The 11,798-nt window shown below is 46.4% G+C and overlaps 1 protein-coding gene across 2 annotated transcripts in view; it reads left to right on the forward strand.

The window, feature by feature from the left end:
* LOC141145693 (uncharacterized) overlaps positions 1-7,385 on the forward strand; it is a 30,755-nt gene extending 23,370 nt beyond the window's left edge. For both annotated transcript variants that reach the window (XM_073632559.1, XM_073632558.1), the window contains exon 4: positions 1,255-7,385. In XM_073632559.1, the coding sequence (XP_073488660.1) occupies positions 1,255-7,172 (5,918 nt within the window). In that variant the 3' untranslated portion in view covers positions 7,173-7,385. The remainder of the gene's footprint in view (positions 1-1,254) is intronic.
* Positions 7,386-11,798: the final 4,413 nt, after the last annotated feature.

The raw sequence follows: 11,798 nt of genomic DNA on the forward strand, positions 1-11,798 counted from the left end.
TCTCTTCTTGTTTTTCCTTCTCTTCTCCTTTCCTTCTTTCTCCTTGTTTTCATTCTCTTCTCCTTTCCTTCCTTCTTTTCTCCTCGTTTTCCTTCTGTCCTCTTTTCTTCCTTCTTTTCTCTTTGTCTTCCTTCTCTTCTCCTTGTCTTTCTTCTCCTTGTCTCCCTTTTCTTCTTCCTTCTCTCCTCCTTGTCATTCTTCTCTTCTCCTTGTCTCCCTTCTCTTCTCCTTGTCTTCCTTCTCTTCTCCTTGTCTGTTCCTTGTCTTCCTTCTCTTCTCCTTGTCTTCTTTCTCTTCTTGTTTTCCTTCTCTTTGTCTTTCTTCTCGTCTTCCTTCTCTTCTCCTTGTCTCCCTTCGCTTCTTCTTGTATCCCTTCTTGTTTTCCTTCTCTTCTCTTTGTCTTCCTTCTCTTCTCCTCGTCTTCCTTCTCTCCTCCTCGCCTTCCTTCTCTCCTCCTCGTCTTCCTTCTCTTCTCCTCGTCTTCCTTCTCTCCTCGTCTTCTTTCTCTTCTTGTTTTCCTTCTCTTCTCCTCGTCTTCCTTCTCTTCTTGTTTTCCTTCTCTTCTCCTTGTCTCCCTTCTCTTCTTGTCTTCCTTCTCTTCTCCTCGTCTTCCTTCTCTTCTCCTCGTTTTTCTTCTCTCCTCGTCTTCCTTCTCTTCTTGTTTTCCTTCTCTTCTCCTCGTCTTCCTTCTCTTCTCCTCGTCTTCCTTCTCTTCTCCTCGTCTTCCTTCTCTTCTTGTTTTCCTTCTCTTCTCCTCGTCTTCCTTCTCTTCTTGTTTTCCTTCTCTTCTCCTTGTCTCCCTTCTCTTCTCCTCGTCTTCCTTCTCTTCTTGTTTTCCTTCTCTTCTCCTTGTCTCCCTTCTCTTCTTGTTTTCCTTCTCTCCTCCTCGTCTTCCTTCTCTCCTCCTCGTCTTCCTTCTCTTCTCCTCGTCTTCCTTCTCTTCTCCTCGTCTTCCTTCTCTCCTCGTCTTCCTTCTCTTCTCCTCATCTCCCTTCTCTTCTCCTTGTCTCCCTTCTCTAAATTAATGGAAACATTGACTGGAGTGATAGAGAGCTGAGCATTGGAAGAAAAGGGGTCCCTGCTTCATCTAAGGTCTGCATGGGAGGGGCGTACTGAGGAGGGGCAGGGATTTGAAAACTTTTGGGCGGGTTAAAACTTTTTGGGGGCCTAATCATATACTTTTAAGTCATACAGAGTGTTAGGGTCACTTTCCATACTAATAATCTAACTATATTTTTTTCTTGGTTTTCGCAGAAAAAACGTCGCTGCAGTCTCTGGTTGGCATCGGGACTCGCGCGACACAAAACGCTACCGAGAAACCCAAAGAAGTTAGGATTCAAAATATGCAAATCCAATCCAAGTCCACCCTGGAAATCCTCACTGATTTCACCTTACAGCTTCATGGTCTAAAAATGGGAGAGCCTTGTAACCAGAGCATTACTGCAGAGAATGTCTCGGAGGAGGGCCATGAACCAACTAAGTCCTGTAAGACAATGAAGCGCGCTGGCCCAGCTGTGAAGCGTAAGCCAGTGGCGTGCAGCGAACGAACGGTCAACCCTCAACCAGTGGTGTGCCCTCAGCCAATGGAGCGCAGTGAAGTAGCTATCAACCCTCAACCAGTGGTGTGCCCTCAGCCAATGGAGTGCAGTGAAGTAGCTATCAACCCTCAACCAGTGGTGTGCCTTCAGCCAATGGAGTGCAGTGAGCCACCTGTAAGTCCATGCTGTGAGCCAATGAAGTGCAGTGAACCTCCTTTAAGTCCCTGCCCACAGACAGGGATGCTAAGTAAGCCAACTGAAGAAATAAGTCCCTGCCCTCAGCCAGTGGCATTAATTGAGCAGACTGCGTGCCCTCAACCAGTGGAGTGCAGTGAGCCAGATGTGTGCACTCAGCTGCCAGAGTGCAGTGTGCCAGATACATGCCATGAACCAGTGGTGTGCCATGCGTCAGCTGTATGCCCCACACCAGCTGGCACCAGTAAGGGAGAGGAGCTCCACAAGTCCATGGAAAGTAGTGAGCCAGCCAAATGCAACAATCAAGCTGAATGCCCGCCACCAGAACATCCTGAGTTGGAAGGGCACCACGAGCTAGGGAAGAGCCCAGAGCCAAAAGACTCCCCCGAAACTAAAGAGGCCAATAAACCCATCGCAGAGGAACCAGACTCAGGAGAAAAACTCTATATCTGCGCCAGTTGTGGTGAAACTTTTGACGTGTGGAAATTTCTGGTTCGCCATTTCATCATTCATGGCGGGATGAAACCTTACAAGTGCCCAGACTGTGACAAATCCTTTACTTACCCGTCTAAGCTGGTCACCCACCGGAAAACTCACACCAAGCCCAAGTCTTACTCATGCGACAACTGTAACAAGCACTTCACTCACCAATCCAACCTTCTCATCCACCAGAAGACTCACTGTGGACAGAAGCCACACGTCTGCCAGGACTGTGGAAAGTCTTTCTTGTACCCCTCTAAGCTACTCACTCACCAGAAAACACATTCTGGAAATAAACCTCACCATTGCCCCGACTGCGGTAAAAGCTTTATATACCGGTGCATGCTCCTCGCGCACCAGGAATCTCACAATGGCCAAAAACCTTTCCAGTGCTCGGTCTGCGAAAAAGGCTTCCCTCGGAAATCCTCTCTGATTATTCACATGCGGAGGCACACCGGAGAACGCCCCTACCAATGTCACATTTGCAGTAGGGGCTTTGTTGAACATGCCAAGCTGCGGAGGCACATCAGAGTTCACACTGGGGAGAAACCCTTTCAGTGCTCCGTCTGCGGCAAGAGGTTCAATGACTCTTCTACTCTGAACCGTCACAAGCGAATGCACTTTCCATTGGTGGATAATAAACAGGACATTATGGATCCAGCTAGTCAATACATGGACAATTATGGTAAGCTCAGTTCTTTGGACACCACTCAACACATGGAACTTCTGGGTGAACCAAGGTTGACATATTCACATATTGCTCAACCGATAAAATCTGAGCCTGAAGACTTGATGGACATTAGTTCATGGCAGGACCCTCACACGGGGCACCAACTTAAAAGTTTAGAGCTGTGCAAGCATCCGGAGCCCCGGAACGAACACCATATGAAATATTCTGAACCCTGGCAATACCCACAATCCCAAAATAAAAGACAGGTGGATTATTCAGACCTCCGTCAACATCTGGAGCCCCAAAATAAGCGACAGGTGGAACATTCAGAACCCTGGCAACACCTGGAATCCCTAAATAAACGACAGGTGAAACATTCGGACTTCCATCAATATCTGGAACCCCAAAATGAGCACCCGCTAAGATTTTCACACACAAAAAGTGAGAATGAAAGAGTGTTCATCTATGACAAATGCATGAAATCATCGCAAAACTTAGAACCCCAAATAGAGCGACAGGTGGAACATTCAGTCTTCCATCAACATCTGGAACCCCAAAATAAGCACTCACTAAGATTTTCAGACTATGGTCCACACATAATTACTGAAAATAAAGGAGTATTTGTCTATGACAAACATGTGAAATCATTGCAATATCCAGAACCCCGAATAGAACAGGTGAAACATTCAGACATCCGTCAACATCTGGAACCCCGAAATGAGCACTCGCTAAGATATTCAGACCTTGGCCCATACACAAGAACTGAGAACGAAAGGGTATCCGTCTATGATAAACATGTGAAATCAGCGCAACATCCAAAACCCCTTACTGAACCACAGGTGACACGTTCAGACCTCCATCAACAACTAGAACCCCGAAATGAACCACAGGCGAAACAGTCAGATCTTTGTCCATATCCAGAGCTTCAGAATAAATGCCAGCTAAAATTTTCAGACCTCAGGCCTCACATAAAAACTGAAAACGAAGAGGTATTAGTCTACCAGAAACACGTAAAATCAGTGCAACATCTGGAACCCATAAACGAACAGCAGGTGAAACTTTCAGACCTCCGTCAACAGTTGGAACCCCGACATGAAGAACAGATTAAACATTCAGACCTCCGTCAACATCCAGAACCCCAGAAAGAACCCCATCTGAAGTTTTCAGACCTTGGTCCACACATAAAAAAAGAGAATGAAGAGGTATTAATTTATGACAAACACCTAAAATCACAGAAACATCCGGAATCCCGAAATGAACAACAGGGGAAGCATTCAGACCTCCTTCAACATCTGGAACCCCAGAAAGAACACCAGCTAAAATTTTCAGACCTTGGTCCTCATGTAAAAACTGAGAACAAAGAGGTATTGGTCTGCGACAAACATATGAAGTCACAGCAACATCCAGAACCCCAAAATGAAAAACAGGTGAAACATTCAGACCTCCGTCAACATCTGGAACCTCGACTTGAACAACAAATAAAACATTCAGATCCCTGTCAACATCCAGAACCCCAGAATAAACACCATTTGAAATTTCCAGACTTGGCTCCTCGCATAAAAACTGAGAATGAAGGGGTATTAGTCTACGACAAACACATGAAATCACAGCAACATCCAGAACCCCGAAATGAGCAACAGGTGAAACATTCAGATCTCCATCAACATCTGGAACCCCAGAAAGAACATCAGCTGACATTTTCAGACCTCAGTCCACACATAAAAACTGAGAATGAAGAGGTATTGGTTTATGAAAAGCATGTGAAATCACAGCAACATCCGGAACCCCGACATGAACAACAGATTAAACATTCGGAACATCTGGAACCCCAAAATGAAAAAAATGTGCCACATTCTGTTCACTTTCAACAGCTGGAACCCCAGAATAAACATCTGAAATTTTCAGACTTCACTCGACACATAAAAACTGAGAATGAAGAGGTACTGGTCTACGACAAACATGTAAAATTGCAGCAACGTCTGGAACCTCGAAATGAGCATCAGGCAAAACATTCAGACCTTGGTCAATATCTGGAACCTCAACATGAACGACAGATAAAACATTTAGATCCCCATCAACGACTGGGACCCCAAAATGAAAATAACGTGCAACATTCTGTTCTCTTTCAACATCCGGAACCCCAGAATAAACACCATTTGAAATTTTCAGACCTTGGTCCACACAAAAAAACTAAGAACGAAGAGGTATTGGTCTACGACAAACACGTGAAATCGCAGCAGCATCTGGAACCCCGAAATGAACAACAGGTGAAGCATTCAGATCTCCATCATCCGAAACCTCAAAATGAACGTCAGGTGAAGCATTCAGTATTCTGTCAAAACCCAGAACCCCAGAATGAACATCAACTGAAATTTCCAGACCTCGGTCCCCACATAAAAAATGAGAATAAAGAGGTATTAGTCTATAACAAACACCTGGAATCACAGCAACATCCGGAACCCCATAATCAACAAGTGAATCTTTCAGACCTCCATCAATCCTTGAAGCACCAGAATGAACACCAGCTGAAGTTTCCAGATCTTGGTCCACACATAAAAACTGAGAATAAAGAGGTATTAGTCTATGACAAACACCTGGAATCACAGCCACGTCTAGGACCCTGTAAGCAACAGCCAGTGAAATATTCAAACCTCCTTCAACATCAAGAACCCCAAAATGAACACCAACGAAAATTTTCAGACTTTGCTCCACACGTAAAAACTCAGAAAGAAAAGGTATTGGTCCACGACAAACAAGTGAAATCACAGCAACATCCGGAACCCCAAAAGGAACGACAGGTGAAACATTCAGATCCCTGTCAACATCTGGAACCCCAAAATCAAGTGCCATATTCTGTCTTCTTTCAAAATCTGGAACCCCAGAATAAACAACATTTGAAATTTTCAGACTTTGCTCCACACATTAAAACTGAGACTGAAGAGGCATTAGTCTATGACAAACATGTGAATTCACAGCAACATCCAGAACCCCGTAATCAACAAGTGAAACTTTCAGACTTCCGTCAACCTCTGAATCACCAGAATGAACAACTAAAATCACAGCCACGTCTGGAACCCTGTAAGGAACAGCCAGTGAAACATTTAGACCTCCTCCAACATCGAGAACATCATAATGAGCACCAGCTGAAATTCTCTGACCTCGCTCCACAAATAAAAACTGAGAATGAAGAGGTATTAGTCTACGACAAACACCTGAAATCACAGCCACGTCCGGAACCCCGTAAAGAACAGCCAGAGAAACGTTCAGACCACCTTCAACATCGAGAACATCATAATGAGCACCAACTGAAATTCTCTGACCTCGCACCACAAATAAAAACTGAGAATGAAGAGGTATTAGTCTACGACAAACACCTGAAATCACAGCCACGTCCGGAACCCCGTAAAGAACAGCCAGAGAAACGTTCAGACCACCTTCAACGTCGAGAACCCCAGAATAAAAACAAGTTGAAATTTTCAGACCTCGCTCCACAAATAAAAACTGAGAATAAAGAGGTACCCGTCTACGACAAACACATGACATCACGGCAGGAACACCTACTGAAGTCTCCAGGTGGCTTCCAATGCATTGAGACTGAAGATGAAATTGTGATTAAATACCCAGGAAGAAGCCTGCACATGAACACTCAGCCAAAGGAGGAAGTGTTGAAGTGGTCGGTCAATAGCCAAAAAGTGGAAAACGAGAAGCAACTTCTGCTGGATTGTCCGGGACCCATTCAACATGTAGAGCCACAAATGTGGACAGTCAACAACCTACAGGTGGGAGTTCAAGGGGAACCCACGTTGAAATGTTCGGATAAACTTCCAGAACCATGTAACGATCAGGTACTGAAGTGGACTGTCGACAACCAGCAAGTGGAAACCTTGAACGAACACATGTTGAAACAATCGCAGACGAAAACTCAGACTGAATGCCAGTTGAAGTGCTTAGACTGCGGCCTGGTCTGTCAGTCCCTGTCGCAGTTCATAAAACACAGACGCACCCATAGAATTAAGAATACAAGACTGTCCAACTTTGATGTCCAGTCACCATTGCTGGTCCCTATGGCCGAGAAACCGAGTGAGCCCAGCAGCATGTGCCGGGACCTTGTACTAAAAAACTTGGCCCTTATCCCAGCCAAAAACTCAAATAGTGTCAATGATTTTACCATGAGCGAGAATGGAGGCAAGGTGGTGGTTAACCTCCAGGCCTTTCCACACGTAACCCCCATAGCAGATACAATTAATACACAAGTTGGAAGTGAAATTGAAGTGATACAGCTTGAATAGTTCTATATACTGTGTAAATGTTACAACTGATAGCAAACAGGGTGACTGTAAGGAGAACATCAGACATTTAGGGCCTCTCCTTACAATGGTCATGAAGACACCCAAAGTCCAGTGTGATATCTCTGTCTTGGAGAGTGACGCTTCTTCCACTATAAGTAAACCTAATGTAAATTCTCTGTATATAAATATCCTATTATACTATTGGTGGTGGAACGTTGGTGTCCTGCTGTTTACTATTCTCTATCCTCAACTCATTTTGGTATTGTTAAGCATTATACTGGTTGGAGCAAGTGGTCCATTCTAAAGTCTGGCCTGGGGTCAAGGTTGATTTTGCGAGGCAGCCAGTGAGACCGCTAGTACAAAGGTGTAGAGCACTCGTCTTTGCGTATCTTTTGTTACTTGGGGGATAAGCCACCTGGCTGACTGGTCTTAAAGCAGCAGAGCCCTTGATGACCTTGGCTAGTTAGGAAGCGTGTTAAAATACTTTTAGCAAAAGTGCTTCCTTCTGACCACCATGCCGAGTAATAGCCACACCCCTCCATGTGCGTACAGCCAGCAGAGCTGAGTAACAGCCACACCTCTCATTGTGGGGACAGCCAGCAGAGCTGAGTAGCAGCCACACCCCTCAGTACAAGTGAGGACAGCCAACAGCTGAGTAACAGCCACACCCAATGCAAGTGTGGACAAGCAGCAGAGCTGAGTATCAGCCACACCCCTCAGTGCAAGTGAGGACAGCCAGTAGAGCTGAGTAACTGCCACACCCCTCGGTGCAAGTGAGGACAGCCAGCAAGGCTGAGTAGCAGCCACACCCCTCAGTGCAAGTGAGGACAGCCAGTGGAGCTAAGTAGCAGCCACACCCCTCAGTGCAAGTGAAGACAGCCAGCAGAGCTGAGTAACTGCCATAATCCGCAGTGCAAGTGAGGACAGCAAGCAGAGCTGAGTAACAGTCACACCCAGTGCAAGTGTGGACAGCCTGTAGAGCTGAGTAACAGCCACACCCCTCAATGCAAGTGAAGACAGCCAGCAGAGCTGAGTAACAGTCACACCCCTCAGTGCAAGTGAGGACAGCCGGCAGAGCTGAGTAACAGTCACACCCCTCAATGCAAGTGAAGACAGCCAGCAGAGCTGAGTAACAGTCACACCTCTCAATGCAAGTGAGGACAGCCGGCAGAGCTGAGTAACAGTCACACCCCTCAATGCAAGTGAGGACAGCCGGCAGAGCTGAGTAACAGCTACACTTTAGTTGCAGAGGAGTGGGTGTGTCTGACCAGGTCTATTTGAATTACTAAGTGCACTGGGTGTTTTCTGGTGCCAGTTAGATTGCAGGGTATCTAGACCCCCCCCCCCCCAATAACTGCTGTAACAGGAGAGTAAAAGTAAGACTATGAAAATGAAGTCTATTCATACAATGTCTGACTGTATCTTTATTTCTATGACTTCAGTTAAGCTTTAGGCCCCTTTCACACTTCTGCGACTTGGGACTCGCATGACAAGTCATACCCCATGATTTCCAACGAGTACCATTCATATCTGTGCGACTTCAAAGTAGTCCCTGCACTACTTTGGTCCGACTTTGATTTGACTTGTGGTCCATGGATCTCAAGATTACATAGTCATTGCTTCAAGTCGCGGCAAAGTGGCACTGAAAGGGGCCTTAAGGAATTTGTGCAGGCATGCCCAAATATACACCCAAACCTCCCTCTCGCCCTTCAGAGCATGTGTCAGGATGTAGAAAACTTGTGAAAGTCTTTCAGGGGCAGCAGCTGGAGCTCAGATCCTGTTGACGTAGGAATGCCCCCAGAGCTACATCTCCAAGGAGCCCTTTTCATACACACACTATGTGGGCGGCATTCAAAGCAGCAGTGTTGTTTTGCTGGGAAATAAATATATACACGTGGAATGGGACAGATATAGGCGAAGATTGGTGGAGTTCTTTTCGCCAGTAGACATGGCTGATAAAGTGCAGGAGGCAGCCTCATTGAAATCAGTGGTAGGCTGACGGCTCCCGCAGCTAATTGCAGCCCTTACATGTAATTGCTCCTGGAGTGATCGGCCCTGGATGCAGACGGTCCACGTCATGGGCCGATCACTCTCAGGTAAAATTGCTTCATGAGCATTTACATGCAAGCAGCCGTGATTGGTCAAAGGAGCTGTTAGCCTCCCTATTGATTACAGTGAGGCTGCCCCCTGCACCTAATCGCCCGGGAACCCTCAATGCGGTTCCCACATGTGATTGCATGCAGCCCCAATCACAAGTGTAAAGAGGGAAATGTACATGTATTGCAGAGCTGCACCAAACGTTTTTCTACATCTCTAGCGTACATCACAGTCACAGGATTGGTCATTCATAGACCAATGGGTCCAGATCCTGAAGACCCCTTGTGGGGCTTAAGCCAGACAAGAATGGCGGTGGATTGAGCTGGGTCACTAGGACGGGCATCTTTGCACCAGGTGATTGAAATGGTAAGTGTCTGTGCTGCATGGTGGGAGTGCTGCCTTCTGGCAGTGGGGCATGGTGACCGCGGAATGGTGTTAGCTGGCCGTGGACTTCCTTCAGTGGCTGAGGAGCATGCCCCTTTTGTTTGAATTTGGCACCATTTCGCCTATATGACTTTTGCTGCACAGGACTGTTTTGAGACCGTATTGCACAGGCAGACACCCTTCAATCAGAACACCATTTTGGGAAAGTCCTCTTCCACTCCTCCATGACGAGGTCTCCAACATCCACCAGCTCCGTGATGTCGTCATGGAGGAGGGGAAGAGGACTCCAGTGACAACCTGTGAAGCTCTGGTGACCTCCATGCCCAAGAGGGTTAAGGCAGTGCTGGAAAATAATGGCGGCCACACAAAATATTGACACTTTGGGCCCAATTTGGAGATTTTCACTTAGGGGTGTACTGACTTTTGTTGCCAGCGGTTTAGACATTAATGGCTGTGTGTTGAGTTATTTTGAGGGGACAGCAAATTTACACTGTTATACAAGCTGTACACTCACTACTTTACATTGTAGACAAGTGTCATTTCTTCAGTGTTGTCACATGAAAAGATAGAAGAAAAGATTTACACAAATGTCACTGAGGGGTGTACTTACTTTTGTTGCTAGCGCTTTAGACATTAACCCTTTCACTACCAAGTCCATATGCCATACGGACCTACAAAAGAGCCAACAGGTGGCCAGGTCAGTACGACGTACGGACCACCTTTCTGCCTCTCCTATAAGCTTATGGTCACTTCAATGACCATAAGCTTATATCAGAATTGTTCAGGAGACTCTGCTGAACAATTCTATAACAATTCTATAACTGATCAGCGGATTACAACCCTCTGATCAGAGATATTAACCCCTAATGTGACCCCCCTCAATGCCGCCACTTCCCTGTCCCCAGAATCTACACCTCCCGCAGCTCCTTTCCCCCTAAAACTACTCCCCCAACTCTCCTCTCCAACCCCACACCCGATGATCCGACCCCCCCCCCCCCCAAATTCGATCCCCCGCAGCTACCATCATAAGCTGGCATCCCTCCTCTGCCGCTTCAGGTGCTGTTGGGGGGGGCCAGATGTGTCCCCCCCCATTACTCAGCCCCCCCCCCATACCGCATCCCCTGATCCATCCCTGCTCCGGCGGCATCTCTCCTTCCCCTCCCGCAGCTTCTGCTCCGGTAAACTGACAGGCTGGGGATCGTGGCGGGGGAGGGGGGGAGCGATGCGGGTGATGTTTGGGCTTAGGGGGGCTTGGTACTGGGGTGATCATGCCCCGCTGCCTGGGCCGACTAGGGGAAATCCGAAATACTATGTAGAAAAGGGAAAGGAAGGTGCGTGGCCTGATGCATGAATCATAGTATAAAGTTTATTATAAACAATTGGGTTTATATAGAGGTAGATACTACGTATTCAAAATAAAATAATGATAATAACTAACAGCAATGTTGTCACTAGATAGAATGATATAAAAAATGATACCCATACAAGGGATAAAATAAAAATGAATACTTGGCTGACGCATTTCGAGGTGACGCTGAGTGCTGCATGGCTGTGGACTCTGTACAGCTCCTCGATGGGTGAACTACCATGATAGGCCAGCAAAGGCTTGGACTTCCAGGAAACGGATCTCGGGTTGAGACACCTGAACTAAACACTAGGAGGTCTTCATGACCAATAATAACAAACTACAGACAACTGCATTTGTGTATATCTGCCCCCCCCCCCCCCCCCCCACGGTGCTGAGAACACTGTGATGGGGAAGGATAAATCCCTACAGGGAAGGATATTCCACCCATATGGTTACACCACTCAACTAGAGTTACAGTGCCTTGCAAAAGTATTCACCCCCCCTTGGCATTTGTTGTGTTTTGTTGCCTCACAACCTGGAATTAACATGGATTGTTTGAGGATTTCCATCATTTCATTTACAGAACACGCCCACAACTTTGAAGATGTTTTTTTTTTTTTTTTATTGTGAAGCAAACAACAAATAGGACAAAATAACAGATAAAGTCAATGTGTATAACTATTCACCCCCCTAAAGTCAATACTTTGTAGAGCCACCTTTTGCGGCTATCACAGCTCCAAGTCACTTTGGATAAGTCTCTATGACTTGCCACATCTCACCACGGGGATTTTCACCCA

This window comes from Aquarana catesbeiana, linkage group LG05, assembly GCF_042186555.1.
Source record: "Aquarana catesbeiana isolate 2022-GZ linkage group LG05, ASM4218655v1, whole genome shotgun sequence".
Taxonomy (NCBI): Eukaryota; Metazoa; Chordata; class Amphibia; order Anura; family Ranidae; genus Aquarana; species Aquarana catesbeiana.